The following is a 19276-nucleotide window of genomic DNA, read 5'->3' as shown; positions in this document are numbered from 1 at the left end:
GAAGCTTTGTATACTGTGGGGGGGGGGGGGAACTTTTGTGTATTTTAATTTCTTGTAAAATTGAAAAGTGAACAAAAGATCGGCCATTGAAACTGGCAATTTCCACAACAGGTGACTGTAACAAATGGAAATATTAACGCTTAAAGGGTTTAAGGATTTTATTTTCTTGCCATTTATTGCAACAAATGGTTAGCAAAGTCTCCCCAGATTTTGCCAATGCAAAGCATCTTGTGTTGTCGGTCCTGTTTTTAGCACACTTTTGGTAAAAAGTGTAAAACTTTAAGTTCTGCAAATTGCCCCTTCCTGGAAAAATCATCTTTGCTGACACTGTGGCACGTTCACCAGAGGGCTTAGAGGCACTTGCTTTCATTACTGCCCTTTAAGCTTCTCATGTGGATGAAAGCCTAGAAAATGTTTTTATTGAGTACACTATGGGAAGAAATGTAAATAATAAGCAAAGCTATTTAAACACATGTGTAAAAAGAAAACACATGTTTCCACTGCGCCCTAGGACAAATCTAAGGAAATCCATTTCTATTTGTAAAGGGCTGCGAATATAAAAAAACAATGCCTAAATATTAAGAATATTTACCAGAACAGTAAGTAATTGAAAATGTGTTGTGCTGTTTTGCTGTTTTTCAAACCACGCGAGGGCCCAGTTCTCCCCCTTCAGTCACCCATGTCTGACTGCCCTAGTCTGAGGACCCCTCCATGTCTGCTTGTGTGACTGCAGCCCAGCTCCGCGGCCACAGCTGGTGTGCGGGACAGGAACGAAGGCTAACACTCCATGGGAACAGCTGACAGATGTCAAAAGTGGCCGCTGCAGTGAGCAGTGTTTGTCAAGGGCCTATGCTTTCTCAGGGTTAACAGTTGTTGGATGTACAGTAATTTCTACTGTTGTTAATGTGTAAGGATGGATGGTGTTTCACGGCAAGTTTCCCCTGTCTTCTTGGGAAATGCTTGCCACTTTATGTGGAGGAAGGGCTGGGCTCACAGGGAAAAGTGTTTCACTTGCAAAATTTATTTTAAATAGGAAAAGGCCCTGTTTTCAATGGGCTGGGAAAATAAATACAAACCAAAACAAACTGCACATATACAACTTTGCACTCATGGGGACGCCGGAGAGCAGGGCTCACAATCAGGCCTGTGTCTGAAGAGCAAAGAGAAAGCTTTCTTTGGCAGGTACCATACACTGGGCGTTGGGGAAAGGAGGGGAACATTTCTCAGACAGAGGGAAGAATAGGAAGAACTTGCTTGTTTTGGCGATTCTTGCCTTTTCTCCTCTGGTGTGAACACCCACTGATTTCCTAACATGGTGGTAATGTGCCCCACCACAGAATGCTGCGTGGGTGTGGATGAAGAGAGAGGAAGCCTGGTAATTCAGCCCTGAACATTCGCAGAAGATACCTTGGATGCCACAAAAGAATGAGCAGACGGTTCTATGCATTGGCTAAAGATGGAAGCTAAGATTTTAGAGGCGCATTCAGCTTAGAAGAAAAGCCAAAAAGAAAGCCACTGCAGACAGAAACCACAGTACCCAGGAAAATTTAATTTATTTTATGGCATTTTCCTAAGACTGGGTTTCTTAGATGTTAAATGCAAGAACAAGGTTATACAAAATGGAATAATAGGCAGTAAAAAAAAAAAATTACTGCTCTACAAACACAAAAATGTAGTGAACCCCTAATATTTAGACAATGCACTGAGGTAAGTGCTTGGAGCAGAAAGATGAGCTCTGTTTTGGGGTCTGTTTCTCCCTTTCCATCTTGTGATCAGAGAAGAGGGGATATAAAACCCAAACAAAGATATTCACATTGTAGTTCAGGCAGAACACTGCTCCTGGCTTTCACATGGTTAACTGAAAGACAGCTTTGTTTTCATGATTAGAGGAAAGTTTTATTAAGAGAAAACAAACACATTTATACACATACACACACACTCTCTCTCTCCCCCCTTAATCGGGATACTGAAGCAGTGAAGACCGCCCAGATATCAGACAGACGCATTTCCACACAGCCTCTGACACTTACTAGCTCTGTGACCTCAGGCAAGTTGCTCGCACCCTTGAGTTTGTTTCTTGTCTTCAGATCAAGGGTTAAGAATGCTGGCTAGAAGGGGCTACCCTAAGGATCTGCCATGGGTATGCAGACCCGGCACAGAGCTGGTGGCTAGCAGGCTGAAGCTCAGAAACAGGTAACTAGTAGGGGCATGGATGCTAACAGAACCTGGGATGGGGGGCTCTGGAGGCTATGTTTAGTCCCTAGGTGCCACAAAGCCAGGACATAATGCAGCTAATCTTACACTGGGGTAGGATGTTGTTCTGACTTTCTGAAAACCAATTGAAAACTACTATTTAATAATTTGTAACTGGGGCACCTGGGTGGCTCAGTCGGTTGAGCGTCCTACATCGGCTCAGGTCATGATCTCACGGTCTGTGAGTTCGAGCCACACATCGGGCTCTGTGCTGACAGCTCAGAGCCTGAAGCCTGCTTCGGATTCTGTGTCTCCCTCTCTCTCTGCCCCTCCCCTGCTTATGCTCTGTCTCTCTCTCTGTCAATAATAAATAACATTTAAAAAAATTATAAAAAATAATTTGTAACTCATGACCACTTTCACCTCTGCCTTTTGTTGAAGGGGTAAGAGATGTTGCAATGGAAGCACGCCCCAAAGCCTTGACAAATGAACATGTGACTGGTGAACAGAAACTACAATTTGTTCCTTTATTTCTTCCAATGCTTGCGTTCCTCCTTAGTAACAGGCTCCGCACTGGGTGCTGAACAGCACAAGAGCCCTGGCCCTCAAAGGAAATGAAGTCTGTCTGGGAAGCAAGGAAGCAACTGGACTGGTAAGTGCTGCTACCACTGAGGGTGGACTGAGCACATGGGAAAGGGTGGAGGCAGCTCCCAGAGAGAGGTGCACAGAATCAGATAGAGCTCCTCAGGAGGAGTGACACCCAGGCACAGGCCTGCAGGAGGTGGAGGAGATGACCCACCAACGTGGAAAGAGAAGAGAGTTGCAGGGAGAGGAGGGCAACATGTGCAAAGACGCAGAGGTAAGAGTATGATGTTCTGGGGCCTGTGAGTCAGGCTGCAATGACAAGTTGATAAATGACCACAGAAGCTCTCCCAAGATTGCCTGGCCAAAGCCATCTGGGACCAGCGACTCCTCTCCCTCTTGGAAGAGAGGGGCTCCTCTTGAACTTGGCCTCCCATGGGTCCAGTTGTAGGTCTAGCAAAATCTATAAGCACTGGGCAGTTAGCTTGCCTAGCATTCTCCTGAATAGTCAGACTGCTTGGTGCCTGAATCTGGTACTAAAATGTTTGCCACTCCCAGCCTGTGCCAAGTGATTGCCCTATGTTCCCCAGAACGCTCTGCACAATGGTGGGGGGCCAACATGGAGAGGACACTACTGCCAGGCCTGTTCCTGGGCAGGCAGCCACCTTGGGGCATGAGAGGTAGTTGCTGAGAAGGCTAATGACCATGACAGACATGGTGTCTACAGACCATGAAAGCCCAAGAGTGGATGTGTCATCTGGTGACTGGATAGCCTAAAATCTGCAGTCAACTAAGGCCCATGGCTGGCCAAGTCACTTGGTCCACTAGAGGGCCACAACTCAGTAGTAACCTTGGGAGGAACTCTGTCAGTGGCTCAATCCACTGACATCTTTGGCTTATTGGTTAACAGATATGTCCATAACTCCGAATAAAATGGAAAGCATACTTTAGGCTTTACTTAAACTGTATGCTATAGGCTGAACTGTATCTCTCCAAAACTCCTATGTTGAAATCCTAATCCCCAGCACCTCAGAAGGCAACTGTATTTGGATACAGAATCTTTAAAGAGGTAATTAAGCTAAAATGAGGTCATTAGAGTGGGCCTGAATCCAGTATGACTGGTGTCTGTATTACATAAAAGGAAAACAGAACACAGATACAAATAAAGGGAAAATCACGTGAAGCCAAAGGGAGAAAATGGCCACATCTACAAGCCAGGGAGAGAGGCCTCAAAAGAAACCAACCCTGCTGACACCTTGATCTCAGAATTCCAGCTTCCAGAACTATGAAATTTGTCTAAGTCACCCAGTTGGTGGTAATTTTTTATGGGAGCCCTAGCAAATTAATACATTATATAATAGAAAAAAAGTCTAGGTCTGGTGAACAGGGGCCTGACCTGGGCTACCTTGAAGGAGAGCCACAGCCTCTTACCCAGTCCCCAGATTTGACTCAGTTCTCAGAACTGTATCTCCTTGAATAGAAAGCCAGGCATCCCTCAAGTCAGGACTATAAATCTTTCACTTGGGATGTACAGCTGTTTACTACAGTTCCTGTGCAATGAGAAAAGGGGAATAACCAGAATTTTTGGAATGATTAGACATTGGCTCTGAGACAATGCTAATTCTTGGGGTTCCAGATCTCCATTATGATCCCCAGAGTGTGATAAGTAGAAACTTGTTTCAATTAATCTCCCAGAGGGCCTGGCGGGTCCATGAAAATCTGTACTTCTCTTCTCATTTGATGAGTACATAATTGCGATAAACTTATCCTGCAACCATGTTGGACTTGGACTAAACTTGGACTCCATGTCTCATGGAGTGCTACATAGTAAGGAAAAGCCAAAAAAAAAGTCTCTGGAGTTCCCTTTCCCCATCAAAACCAAAAGCAATACTAATCCCTTGAAATCAAAGAGTTCATTCTGTCAAAGAGTTCATTCAAGTTTTTGCACCCTGCAAATCTTACTACTAAGAAATAAGCACAAACACTTGTAGGTATGTTTGTGTTTCTTTGACCTAATTAAATGACCTGGAAGAGTGACAGCTTGAGTGACCAGTTTATTAGCAGATAAAAATTTGTGCCTGGCTAATCAATGGCTCTGCTCAACAGGATAGTATCAACCAGAAGCGAATGAATGCAGTGATATAACCTCATTTGGGGTGGAGAAACAAAATCTGTCCAGTGGGCAGAATGTTCAAGAGTACACTTTGGGTCCATTTGGCCTGTAAGGAAAGATAGCCTGAAGAATGTATGTGTGTGTGTGTGTGTGCGTGCGCGCACATGCGCGCGCACACACACACACACACACACATTCATTCACTCATTCACTGGTAAGAACTCAGAAGGACTGGTGACAAGGACATTTGGGGAAAAGCTACGTGGAGTGTGTGTGAAAGTATGTGTACCTTATGTGAATGTTCTCCAAAAGACTCCATTAAGAAGTTCTTGTAATGAGTTGGACAAAATGACCTGCACATGGATGTTGGCCAGCCTCTTACCCCAGGTGCCAGATTATCTGCTTAAAGGGCTCGTGAGCCATGTGGCCTTGGTGGCAAGGATGAATATTATGCTTGGACTCAACAACATGGACTTAACCTCACCAACACGGAGCCCTGCCAAATGCCAAACCTACCAACAGCAACAATTAACAGGAGTCTCTCTACCAACTCTCTTATTGTAAGAAGATGGGCCCATGGTCAGTGGTGGTGGGTGATTATAATGGACCTCTTTCATTACAGAGGAGACAATACCTTCACTGGAATGGACCCTTTATTTGGGATTTGGATGTGTTTTCTATGTCTGCCATGTTTTTGGCAGCCACGTCACCCACGGACTTACTGAAGGCCTCACTCACTATCACCGCCACAGTGTTTCTAACCAAGAAACTCATTTTACAAATAAGCGAGTATATTCATAAAATTCAGTGGTCCTAATAAGCAACCAAGCAAGGATCAAATGCAGCTGGCCTTACAGAGTGGTGGAAGGGTCTACTGAAAATTCAGTTGTGATACAAACTGGGGTGAAGTCCTAAAAGATCTACTACATGCTGTGACCAGAAGAATAATATGTGTTCCCTTGGCAAGAATTCCTGGAACCAGGGAGTGGAAGTGGGAAGTGACCACCTCAGCAAAAGCTCGCTTTCCATCCTCATGACTGTGCTTCATTGGTATTCAAAGGAAGACTGGAACAGAGAGGATAACAATGACCCAGGCTGAGGGTTAAATGTGCCACATAACTCCAGGTTTTTTACGCCATTAGACAAACAGACCAAAAGGGGAGTAGAAATGTTGGCCCATAATGACACAATAGATGCAAGTGGATAAAACACGGGGAGTATAACGGCTCTATCTAGTGGCGCATTTCCAGTGTTAAAAGTTAATGAGAATTGGGGCACCTGGGTGGCGCAGTCGGTTAAGCGTCCGACTTCAGCCAGGTCACGATCTCGCGGTCCATGAGTTCGAGCCCCGCATCAGGCTCTGGGCTGATGACTCAGAGCCTGGAGCCTGCTTCAGATTCTGTGTCTCCCTCTTTCTCTGCCCCTCCCCCGTTCATGCTCTGTCTCTCTCTGTCCCAAAAATAAATAAAAAACGGTGAAAAAAAAAATTAAAAAAAAAAAAAGTTAATGAGAACTGAGGCAACCTCATAAAGGCAGGACCACCGCTGGCCCAAATCCCAATGAAAGTTTGGATCACCTTGCCAGGTAAAGAATCCTGATCAGCTGAGGTACTGGCTAAGGGCCAGGGGAATATGAAATAAATGTTAAAGGAAGGCAGATACAAACACCAACTATTTATTGCAAAAGTTAGAATGGTGGCATCTTCCTATCCTGTCATCCTCGCTGTATCGTGTATATATTTATATGTTAACTAAGTTTTTTAGCTTTGTGTTTCCTTACTATTCTATGCAAGGTATGTAAACTTCTTAACTTAGTCAATAAATTAACAAATGTGAGCTGTGAATGAACATCAGCCAGGAAGCCTGGGTTTGGACTAGGCATGAGACTCTGGGTTCTCTCTGTCTGTCTGTCTGTCTGTCTGTCTGTCTGTCTCAGAGGAGATGCTGAGCTTACTTCCTCTGCCATTGGGAGAACTGTGTCTTTAGGCAGAAGCTTGTTGTTTGGAAGTTTGTGGACGAAGGAAGCCAAGAGGAAAACTTGAGTGGTTATTTTGTAACTTGTGTCCACTCACCAAAACTTCTGACCATCCTCCCTGGGTTTTGGCAACTTCCCACGTTGTAACATCTCACTTTGCCAAGGGAAGAGACAAACATTCTGTCCTTTGTGGCTTACCTGCAAGGAGGGTACAGCCATGGGACCTAGTTTCACATTGCAGTGGCTCACAAGGGGCAGCATGGTGCTGTGGCCACGTGCCCAGAAATCAATCTTCTTCAGACTGGGGTGGAGGTTGATACCCGGTCTTGACTGTAGCTGAAATGGCACATGTATCAAAGCCGTCCTCATCTCATGGCTGACGCTTTGCTGCCTGTGTGCCTTTGGAGGCCTCCCACAGGTACATCCTGTGAGCTATCTAATAATGTCTTTAATTGACTCTGCTTAAGAACGAGACCCTGGGGCGCCTGGGTGGCGCAGTCGGTTAAGCGTCCGACTTCAGCCAGGTCACGATCTCGCGGTCCGTGAGTTCGAGCCCCGCGTCAGGCTCTGGGCTGATGGCTCAGAGCCTGGAACCTGTTTCCGATTCTGTGTCTCCCTCTCTCTCTGTCCCTCCCCCGTTCATGCTTTGTCTCTCTCTGTCCCAAAAATAAAATAAACGTTGAAAAAAAAATTAAAAAAAAAAAGAACGAGACCCATTCTGCTAGTCTCAAGCAGAAATGAAATTAAATAAAGGATATTAGGCAATTAAGGTTCCTGACCACAGAAGGTTTTAAGCTGGAGACTATCACAGTTTTGTTTTTGAAAGACCACTCTGGCAGCAGAGGTGTGGATGAATTGGAAGGAAAATCAGGAGGCTGTGGCAGTAATTCAAGGGCTGATTAAGAAGGCCTTGACCAAGGAAGGGACAATGGGAACAAGAGAAAAAATTAAGAAGAAAAAGGCAAACAACCCAATACAAAGATGAGCAATAGCTGTAAATATGCAGTTTAGTCAATATGTACATTAAAGTGAAAGACAAAAATCAAAGCACAGCATCTCCTTTTCTGATTTTTGGCCTGTCAAACTGGGAAAAATTAAAACACTGTAATACCTAGTACTGGCAAGGCTAAGGGGAAAACATTAATGAGACAGAATTGACAGAAATCGACAGTGAAGTCTTTTAAAAAACTTTATCACAACATTAATTTTTACTGAATCTGTTGAAATGACAGGTGACTTTACAAAGATGAAGCTATCAGCAAATGTCTGTGCTATGCTGTCTGTTGAGTTTGTCAATACTTACTGTGGTCCTTTATATTTTAAGATTAAGGAAATGGTCTCAAAACCATTTATGCTATTTTTTTATAAAAAAAAAAAAAACTCAGAGCATGAATAATACTAAATTTTATCCGAGTAATCAGCAAAGTTACCTAGAGACTTCAGCTTAGCCAGCACTGTGTGCTGAGTATCTGTACTGTGATGAGGCACATTATTGTCACATGGATCTAGAAATAGAAAAAGGTAAGAAACTCATGCAAATGAGAGAAGTTTTCTGCTTTACACAAAAGCATAAACCACTCACATTCATCCAAACCACCAAACAGTAACGACAACTCTATTTTCAGGGAACATGAGACAAAGAACTGGATACTGAGGAGGAAATAGGCAAGGCCTTACGGTTAGTGGCTTTGAAATTGCTCTTGAAAAAGGCATTTAAGTAAGATTATGGGAACAGCTGAGAACAGGCAGTTAGATAAATGTAGAGAGATGTCTTTGGCTCTGAGGCAAGAGTAAAAGCACGTATTCAGATTCCATTTTTTTGTGGCGCTGTTAATAAACAATATAAGGTGGCAGTATATCGGTGCGTGTATCCACTTCGTCCCTGCAGGTACACACAGCCTACAGCAAGATGAACCTCTTTGTGAAAAGGAACCTTGTGGTAGACACAGATGAACAATGCTCTTTCCTTTTGGAAATTAACCGGTGAGTATGAAGTTAAACACCTATAACCAGAAACAGAGTTATCTGCTTACGCTCTAGAGTTATGCAGCAAAGTGAAGAAGAAAAGTGGTTTTGTGGGTGGCAAAGAATCGATCTTTGCCAGTGAAGGAGTGGGAGAAAGGTAAACTGATTATAACACAGTCACAGTACAATGTGACAAATACATTAAAGGTGGTAAGTGCCAGAAGAAGACAAACTGAGAAAGACTTTGGAGAAGTAAAATTTAAGTTGGGTCTTAAAGGTTAAGTAGGAGCTTTCCAGACAAAGGTAAAACCTGTAAATGTAAAGGCAGAGGGATAAGGAATGCAGGCTTGTGGGAGACAGGAAAGTGAGTAGCAGGAGGAGACAAGGCAGGATGGGGAGGTTATGGAAACCCTTGACCTTACTAGGAACAGGAAAGATATAACATGTGTGTAATTTATCATCTGTACAAGCATTTATTAAGTACCTACTGCAAAGCAGAAAACGTCCTCCAAGCTGGAGACACAATGGTAATAAAAGGGGCAGAGCCTGTCTTCAGGCGGCTTACATGTCTGTGGAGAGACATACATTCATGGAATAGTGTTCAGGATGCTTGTGGGTCTATAACAAGGAGACCTGTCTCCAGGATAAGCTTCCTGAGGAGTGATTTTGAGCAGAGAGAAGACTGAGCACAGGGAAAGTGGAGACCAGGGCTCCAACATGGGCAGAGGCCCCAAGATGCGTAGAAGAATGGAGATTTGGAAGAAAGGAATTAAGCTGCTATGACTGGAGCAAGAAAGAAGGAAAAAGTGAGACAAGATGAGGCTGGACAAGCAGCTAGTCGAAGGACCCTAGCTTGCACCCTTGGAGCCTTGGAGAAGAGGTTCACAAGATAGACCTCTGATTTTAAGGGATAACACGAACTGAATGAAGTGTGAAGAGCAGGCGAGGCACTGGCCAGAGCAGGCGCAAGGAAGCCAGCCAGGGGGCTGCTGTGGGGGCGCAGGTATCCAGGGGAGGCGGAAGCAGGGACTGCTTGCTGGCAGCAAAGGAGGGGACTGGCTAAGGTATGAACATCACAAGACATGCTCCATTAAAGATTAACTGTTACCAGAAGTAGAAAGGAAAGGGAAGATAGTGCTTTCGCTCCAAGTTAACTTTCAGCGAGGAATACTTAACACAGCTTTTCTCCTACAGAGTGAACAATAGAGCGGTGCATTATATCATCTTGCCTCCCTCTGGCACTCACTACTTATCTCAGTACAGGGAAGCCAGTGCTCATCCCACAAGTGGCCAGTCACTGGAGGCTCCAGGAGGCAAACACGGGCTTCTCCTTGTTTGTGCTTGTGCAGTTAAATAAACCAAGTCAAAGGCAAATGACAAACTTGCAGCATATAAAACATACAAAGTATTCATATCCTTAAGGAGTATTTATAAACTAATAAAAATATGAACATTAAAATAGAAACATTATAAAGAAATTGAAGTGTGCAAACACATATATCATCAGGATATTTGCTGTATTGCTGTTTATGACAGTGTAAACATTAGATGCAACCTAAATGTCCCACCAATAAAAGAGAGTATGGATATTTAATGGAATACTATATACATTAAAAATGGTGATGTGAACCCTGCATAGCCAAAACAATTCTTAAAACCATTAAGAAAGTTGGAAGACTCCTACTTCCTAATTTCAAAATTTACTACAAAGTTATGATAACCAAAACAGTGTGGTACTGGCATAAAGACAGACATCTAGAACAATGGAATAGAACAGAGAGCCCAGAAATAAACTCTCACATTTATTTATTTTTTTTAATTTCTAATGTTTATTTTTGAGAGAGACAGAGAGAGACAGACAGAACATGAGCGGGGAGGGGCAGAGAGAGAGACGGAGACACAGAATCGAAAGCAGGCTCCAGGCTCTGAGCTGTCAGCACAGAGTCTGACATGGGGCTCGAACTCATGAAGCATGAGATCATAACCTGAGTTGAAGTCAAACAGTTAACCAACTGAGCCACCCAGGCACTCCTAAACTCTCACATTTATGATCAAAGATTTCCAATAAGGGTGCCACGACCACTTGATGGGGGAAAGGACAGACTTTCCAACACATGGTGGTGGGACAACTGAATATCTATGTGCAAAGGAATATAGTTGGACCATTTCCTTAAAATTAACTCAAAATGGATCAAAGACATAATGAAAAGGAACAAAACCTATAAAACCTATAAAGCTCTTAGAAGAAAACACAATTTTTGAAAAGCTTCATGTCACTGGATTCAGTAATGAAGCACAGGTGGCAAAATATGAAATATATAAATTGACTACATCAAAATTTAAAATATTCGCACATCAAAGGACACTATCGAGAGTGAAAAAGCAACACACAATGGGAGAAAATATTTGCAGGTCATATACCTGATAAGGAATTAATATCCAGAATATATAAAAGAACTCCTCCAACTCAAAAACAAAAAAGCAAACAACCCAATTAAAAAACAGGCCAATGACACAGACAGACATTTCCCCAAAGAAGATATACAAATAGTCAATAAGTACATGAAAAGATGGTCAAAATCACTACCCATGAGGGAAACACAAATTGAAGCCACAATAAGATACCACTTCACAACTGTTAGGATGGCTATTATCAAAACCAGAGAAAATAGGTACCGGCAAGATTATGGAGAAACTGGGATCCATTCTTGGTGAGAATGTAAAACGTAGTCACTGTGGAAAACAGGATAACAGTTCCTCAAAAAAATTAAACCAATAATGACCATATAATCTGGCAAGTCCACTGAGAGGTATACAGCCAGAGACTCAGAAAGCAGGGACTCAAAGAAGTATCTGAACACAAAAGTTCATAGCAGCATTATTCACAACAACCAAATGGTAGAAATAACTCAAGTATCCTGTGACAGATGAACAAATAAACACAATATGTGTGTGTGTGTGTGTGTGTGTGTGTGTGTGTGTGTGAATACTATTTGGCTTTAAAAACAAAGAAAATTCTTGGGGCGCCTGGGTAGCTCAGTCGGTTGAGCGTCTGACTTCGGCTCAGGTCATGATCTCACAGTCTGTGAGTTCGAGCCCCACGTTGGGCTCTGTGCTTATAGCTCAGAGCCTGGAGTCTGCTTCGGATTCTGTGTCTCCCTCTCTCTCTGCCCCTCCCCTGCTTACACTGTCTCTGTCTCTCTCTTGAAAATAAATAAACATTAAAAACAAAGAAAATTCTGATAAATGCTATAATAGGGAGGTACTTTGAAAACATTATGCTAAGTGAAAAAGTGGGACACAAAAGGATAAATACTGTATGATTCCATTATAGGAGGTACCTCAAGTACCTAAATTCACAAAGTCAGAAAGCAGAATACTGGTTACAAGAGACTAGGGAAGAGACTGAGGGGGAGTTACTCTTTTTTTTTTTTTCTTAATATGACATTTATTGTCAAATTGGTTTCCATACAACACCCAGTGCTCATCCCAAAAGGTGCCCTCCCCAATACCCATCACCCACCCTCCCCTCCCTCCCACCCGATGGGGAGTTATTCTTTAATGGGTAAAGGATTCCAGTTTGGGACGATGAAAAGTTCTGGCAATGGAAAGTGGCAGTGGCTGCACAACAACGTGAATGTACTTAATGCCACTAAACTACACACTTGAAAATGGTTACAATGGTAAATTTTATGATATGTATAGTTTACCACATTAAAACAATTTTTTTTAAAAATGGTCATGTACGTGTTTTAAAGGATTTCTATATTATGTTAGGTGAAAAAAATATGTTATAAAATTGTACAGAATGATCCCTTTTCTGTTTAAAAACAAACTTCTTAAAAATATATAAAATAAAATAAAATAAAATAAAATAAAATAAAATAAAATAAAATAAAATAAAATAAAATAAAAAACTTCTTGCCCACATGAGCCCAACAAAGACTTTGATTTTCATCTTGGGGCCAGAACAACACACAACACATGTACCCTACCAGGCTGGAAAATTGAGTATTTAGCATTTTCCACTCAGTAGTAGAGGAAGGCAGGGGAAGGGCTAGTTGAGAATCAGTACTGACCACGCCACGTGCACGCCAGAAATGGAGGTCTGAGAACCTTCTGTGTTCCTTCTCCTTTTGTACAAGTCAGAAAATGAAACTAGCCAGGTCTGTTGGAGTACAAAGGATGCAGGCTCCTATGGCTTTTCTCAAGCTTTATCCAATACTAAGTGAAATTCCAGAAAATGTCACCTAACACAAAATTGTTTAGACTGAAAATTCCATTCAAGGCTTTGAGTTTGGGTTAAATTAATCTGTCTGCCTACTTATCAGCTGTGCCCAGGTGAACACTGTAGTTTAAGTATGTCTACGAAGTAGGGGTGGGGGGGTGGGATGCTGCATTAGCATAACCTAGGGGGATGCCACGTTAGTATAACGTGGTTCACAGCAGTCCAGCCCTGTCCTCTGAGGATTAACACAAGGTTGACTGTACTTGTACCACAAAAGAGTGTTAGGAAATGCCAACCTAAAGTAGAAAAAATTAAAAACACGGCAATGATAGGTGGAAAGAACAGTGGGCTGGGAGTGAGAAGAGCTGGATCTGGGATCAGGTTCTGCCACTTGTCACCCAAGTATGCTTTCCTTCAACAGGTCACTGAATATGTGTATCAAGCACTGGGCTAAGTAAGGCAGGGAGGGGGACAGCGTTGGGGGTGGAGTGGGGGAGGGATGCCAAATAAACAAGGTTATCTCGATCCTCAAAAAGATGATCTTTTATTTGGGCGAGCTCTTAGTTTTGTAGACCCTCAGCTTCTTCACCTACAACTCGGACATTACCATTCTCAAAGTGTTGTTAGGAAATAGTGCAGGATAGTTCAACCCCAGTGCCCTTGATGTTTTGGGCCAGATAATGCCTTGTTGTGAGGGACTGTCTTGTGTATTGCAGGATATTTAGTGACATCCTTGGCTTCTAACTCACTAGCTGCCAGTAGCTTCCTGCCAACCCCTCCGACTTCAGTGATGACAACCAAAACTGTCTGCAGACATTACCAAATGTCCCCTCCTGCAAGACTACCCCCAGTTGATAACCTCTCAAATAGGGTGTCATATATATGAAAGCACTTAAAAAAGCATAAAGCCGCAAATCAAGTCAGTATTAATGTAAATCTATTTGTAAGACTACTTGTCAAAAAAAAAGTTCCTTAAAGTACAGTTTCCTTAGGAATGTTTTATTTTCTATTTTTATGTTTTTTGCTTACCATTAAAAGCCCTCCAGGGCTTTTTGGTTAATTTTCCTTACCCAAACAAAGCATCTTCATTAGAACATATTTTTTATTTTTTTTTTTTTTTTAAATTTTTTATTTTCAATGTTTATTTTATTTTTGGGACAGAGAGAGACAAAGCATGAACAGGGGAGGGACAGAGAGAGAGGGAGACACAGAATCGGAAACAGGTTCCAGGCTCTGAGCCATCAGCCCAGAGCCGGACGCGGGGCTCGAACTCACGGACCGCGAGATCGTGACCTGGCTGAAGTCGGACGCTTAACCGACTGCGCCACCCAGGCGCCCCAGAACATATTTTTTAAATGTATCACTGTACTAACACGACAGTCAGAGTCAAACATAATTGCCATCTCTACAAAGCAGAAATTTTATCCAAAATCAAAGTACTCTGTGCCTACCTTTTAAGGTCAAGGGACTGGATCTTGTGAATTCTGTATTTGATGTCCTGTGCTGTTTACGAACTTCCAAGTACTCCTTAACTCTTGAATCAATGGTTTCTTTTAACAGTAAACAGACTTCCTAAAGCAAGTTAAAAAATGAGATATAATTCTCTCATTTAATGAAATGCAAAGAGACAACATTGTGCATATTAAAAAGTCAACACTGAACATTTCATTTCGTTTGCTTTTTTACTTAGCTGTGAAAGCTGAAAAGAATGCTATCTGTGCTCATGGGTATCACCCCAGGTTTAAGTTTGCTACTGAGGTTTGCTCAAAACCATGTTGGTTCAGTCTGTGATCTGAGAAATTCATTTAATTTCCCTCCACTTCAGTTCCACATTTCTAAAAGGAAGGTAAAAGCAGTGAAGTGCCCACTGTGGCCAGGCAAGACTGTGGATGAGGGAAGGATCCAGGAGGTGGAGCATCTCACTGTGACCCCACCCAGCCAGCAGGGGCAGCCCCGCCCACGGCTTCAATGGACTATTGTCATGTGGGGATGTTAGGTGGGGGAGGGGGGTCATCAGCTGGTCATCAGCTCTTCTGATCTGTTCAAGAGAAGAGGCCACAGCAATTTTTATGCGAATATTTCCCATTTTTCAAACTTGGTTCAATACTTTTCTTAACCTAAACATCCACCATCCTTCATTCATTAGTTTCTGGCTGCAGGTTTAGAAATCTACTGAAAAAGGAACAGCTCCGAATGATGGGCTGAAGAGAGAACTAAGAAATCAGTAATGTGATTTTCTTCCATGCTCTTATTGATACTGTGTGTGCCCATTTGCTTTTGTGAAAACTGCACTATATCCACCGATTAATGGTGAAAATAATTTAACTTCTCATATTTCTTTAAAGTAGATTAATATTTATTAGGCAACAGAAACACATGGTTTTAATTCAATGTCAATGTACCACAACACTAGCAAATTTCTGGAATGTGTTATTTTTTTATATATCAGTGTTACTTATGAAAAGAAAGACAAAACTCTAAAAAGTCCACCACATGATGGGAAGACACTGTCCACTTTAGGTGGCAGGTAGCCAATGTAGAGAATGGGGGAAAAAAATGGCAGACAAATCTAAATTTCTTATCTTCGATTAAGAACTGGTGTGTAAGGACTAATAATTCTGGTCCAATTCCCAGACTGCAGAAGGCTCAGAGTTGCCGAGGTCAACTCAAACCTGTTTCACTAATTTCTTCAATGCCATCTCAGGTTTATCTCTTATGATTTTCAAAAATTAAAACGAGAACAAAATTTTAAGAAGCCCTGAAAGGCAATGATAGCCAAACTTTTCTTTTATTGCAAATACAGACACTCCTCAACAGTAGTGAAAATCCTTGATTTAATTCACAAATGGGAAATTGTACATAAAATATAAACACTGATCTCTCTTCTGCTCTCATTTTGCAGCCCAAAGATGCAGTGCCTTGTGGAATCGAGAGAGATCCGTTTACAGTTGAGCATTCTGGCATTGTTCACACAACAGAAAGGCAGCCTTGCCCCATACTGTTGTTTTAACAATTAAAGAATTTTGCTTCACATGCAGGGTTCAACTATGACTGAGCTAGAAAATATGTGAAAGACATACATGGAAACAAAGATTGTTAAAATTTAGCCATAAATGCCCTATAAGGCTAGAACTAAAAATAGTACGACAAAAATAAAACAAAGGCCCATACAACACAAACTTTCTCCCTATAGTTACGGGGCTTTCCTTCCATGAGTCAGGTTTGACGAATGGAAGGTAGACCATGTGCAATGTGGTCAAGATAACCTAGTAACTGACCACACCACACTTGGCGAAGCATTCCCTTCAGAACCACAGCAATGCAAGAAAAGACAAAGTCCCAGCTAAACTGGATGGGGAGATAAAAAGACCACGCTGAAATCGATGAGCAAGAAGACAGAGATATACAGGGTATTTCTAGGCTAAAAAGGGCTCCAACATGCTTCCTCAAGTTTACAAATGAAACAGTTCGAGCTGGACTGTTTGGGTACAAAGACTACTCGTGCTGGACTCAAAATAAACATGGCTTTAATCCATACAATTAGTTCCCTTTTCTGAAAAGGAACTGGACATTCTTAAGACTTTCACTATATAAAGTGACTGCTAAATGCAATCAATTTGATTGCTCATGAAATCCCAATCATGAGATGATCTAATGATAAAAAAAGATGAAAGCACTGAGGCACTGAATAGAGACTAAAGTCATATCCTTTCTTGACTAGCTTTTCTTCCTTCTCTGTCTCTGTCTCTCTCTGTCTCGGAGCAATTTTCATGTCCATGAATAAACTTTAAAGGAACAACTTCAAGTATATGCAGCAAACCATCTGCTTTGCTCTGAGAGGGAAGCCTGGCTTCCTGGCATAATGCTGGAGCCAACACTGCAGCCAAGCCAACACCAGCCATGTGCAGGTCCCATCGTGCTCGGACCACCTTTGCTAAGTCATGCCTTGCTGCCCGGACGTTAGGACTAGGTGGAGCGGCACAGCTGTGTGTGGCTCCCTGGAAAAACCTAGCCTCATGCTCTGGGTAGGAGGTGACTCACATATTCGTAGCTTTATTTTAAAGCCTCCAAATCAAAGGACTTGGCAAAACTGACTAAATATCAACAAGAGAGAGCTAAGGGTGAGGTGGTAAAGCTGGAAGAAAATGGACAACAGGCTGGGTCTAGAACAGTGGATTCTAGAACGCTGTTAATGTCAGTCAAATCAGAAGCCTTTTGGGGTGAGGTCTCCCTAAGGTGAGTATTAGTCACTTTGGGGGAAATAAAGGAACCATTTTGAACCACAGGGACATGTGTTGTTGGTAAGCCAAATCTTGGAATTACATGGAGTTGAAGTGTCGTAGGAGATGCCAGCATACTAAATGCTAAGACCTGAAGAGGATAATTTATTAACCTGAATGGTAAATCCCATTATACCGAATCTTGTGCCTGCCTTCTCCCAGCTGTTGGGCCACCAGGTATCCTTGGCAATACCGTGACAGCCAAGTGCTGATTATATCATTACCTTTTGAGTGAAAATGTATTACTTATAAATTTTCTTGGGGGGAGATTTTTTTTCCTAGTAATCATCAAAAGTTGACTGAAAACAGTTACCACAGTAAAGGATTTTGGGCTTGCTTTTGTTGCCACTATCAGCAAATTCTTCTCCGTATACTACCTTTCAGTAAAACTTGTTTTTATTTCTGGCTCTAAAAAGCTGTTGTGACAAATATGGAGGACACAAAGTGCTGTAATACTCTGAAAGTTACATGAAAGCCACTGCCTGCCTCGCTATCCCTGCTCTGGAGGACAAGGATATGGAGGAGGAAGCAGAGCACGTGATGAAAGCCAGATGCACTCTCCAACCCTCTGCCACAGCAGCACTTGGGTGGGATCACGGAAATGGAGAGCCAGTGGTGACTCAGCTGACCTCTGGTCGAACTTTTTCATTTGCAGATGAGGAGACTGAGGCCCAGGAGGTCAAACACCATGCTCCCAGTCACATGACCATCCGGCCATAGGCTTCCCTGACAGACTATTGTGAGAAGGAATACAGTCCAACACCTCCACATTTACTGTCAAAGACTCATGTTAATAAAAGGATGGTAGAAGACAAAAGCGCAGACATTGAGAATTTAAGATTTAAATAAGAATTTAATCTCAAGGTGTGAAAGATCAGCCTTGTGTTCACCTCACGCCTGCTTCAGGGGCTAGGTCTGTCCTTTACAACCAGTTAGATTAAAGTCCCTGGTTGCCTGGAACAGTCACTTTAATGTCTTCTTTTCTTAAATATAAAGAGCCCTTTCCCCCAAAACAAAGAGGTAGAATATTTCTGGTTTAAATAATATAGCATATGAAATACATAGATGTGTCACTCTCTTAAGGAAAAAAAGCAGGTCTGTCATTGGGAATACAACTATTTTTCAAGGGTTAAATATCACTCAGTATTTTTTGCCTACTGATGAAAATGAAAGCTGAAAGAGTTAATATTTCTTTGAGCATCAGCTATTGCATTTAAACAGTGAAAAGTTTTGTGGTACCTCTTTCTTCTGTTCAGAAAACCAGCTGGTATCTATGTTTGAACCTTGCGGCAATATGTGAAGATCCACCAGGACAGCAAAATTCCCACACTAAAAAGACATTAATGGCAGAGTTAGCTCACACCCAGCAAACAATGAGAGAAAATCTCACAAATTCCTATGTGGTTGCTCATGATGAAATGGCAACAAAGTTCCCTAGTGCACAGAAATCTTAATATGGGGCAGGGCTACAGGTCATAAACCTACTAGTTTTTGCAAGTTTAATATTTAGGGCAGAAATGCTAAGGAGAAATAGAATTTTAATCATAATAGCAAAGACAAAAAACCTGTGTCCCACACCTTCGAGGGGATGCTCAAGGCATCCAGTGGCAGCTGGAAGGCTATCAAACACTGAGAGAAGTCCAATAGGTCAGAATTGGGTAGGCTCCAGAAAGGAATGGTTCCATGGACAGTCAGGGGAATTCTTTCTTTGACATAGGAAAGAACACATATAAGCTACTGCATTTTCAGACAGAGAAAAGGAATGGCTGGCTGGGACAGTACATTTGAGAATACAAACAGAAGCAAGGAGAGCAAGGTGGATGCTGAATGACAGTTACCAAAACTAAATTAGTTTTATTAAAATACGCTGTAAAACTGTACAAATCCAGGGGTGCCTGGGTGGCTCAGTCGGTTGAGCGTCCGACTTCAGCTCAGGTCATG

The 19276-nt window shown here is 42.2% G+C and overlaps 1 protein-coding gene and 1 long non-coding RNA gene across 4 annotated transcripts in view; one reads left to right on the top strand and one right to left on the bottom strand.

Annotated features, from left to right (window-relative positions):
- The window catches only part of SLX4IP (SLX4 interacting protein), a 182079-nt gene that overhangs the window by 49507 nt on the left and 113296 nt on the right, over positions 1 to 19276 (bottom strand). For both annotated transcript variants that reach the window (XM_047851847.1, XM_047851846.1), the window contains exons 3-4: positions 18575 to 18664; positions 14507 to 14627 (exon numbers count right to left, since the gene is read on the bottom strand). In XM_047851847.1, the coding sequence (XP_047707803.1) occupies positions 14507 to 14627; positions 18575 to 18664 (211 nt within the window). The remainder of the gene's footprint in view (positions 1 to 14506; positions 14628 to 18574; positions 18665 to 19276) is intronic.
- Positions 2752 to 18166, top strand: LOC125161777 (uncharacterized). 2 transcript variants are annotated; one of them, XR_007150749.1, is made up of 3 exons: positions 2752 to 2845; positions 8751 to 8845; positions 17991 to 18166. It is a non-coding gene; the product is annotated as an uncharacterized LOC125161777 (long non-coding RNA). The 2 variants fall into 2 exon arrangements; XR_007150750.1 differs by lacking the exon at positions 17991 to 18166 and adding an exon at positions 15958 to 16096.

This window comes from Prionailurus viverrinus, chromosome A3, assembly GCF_022837055.1.
Source record: "Prionailurus viverrinus isolate Anna chromosome A3, UM_Priviv_1.0, whole genome shotgun sequence".
Taxonomy (NCBI): Eukaryota; Metazoa; Chordata; class Mammalia; order Carnivora; family Felidae; genus Prionailurus; species Prionailurus viverrinus.
This window is presented reverse-complemented; position numbering and strand designations above follow the sequence as displayed.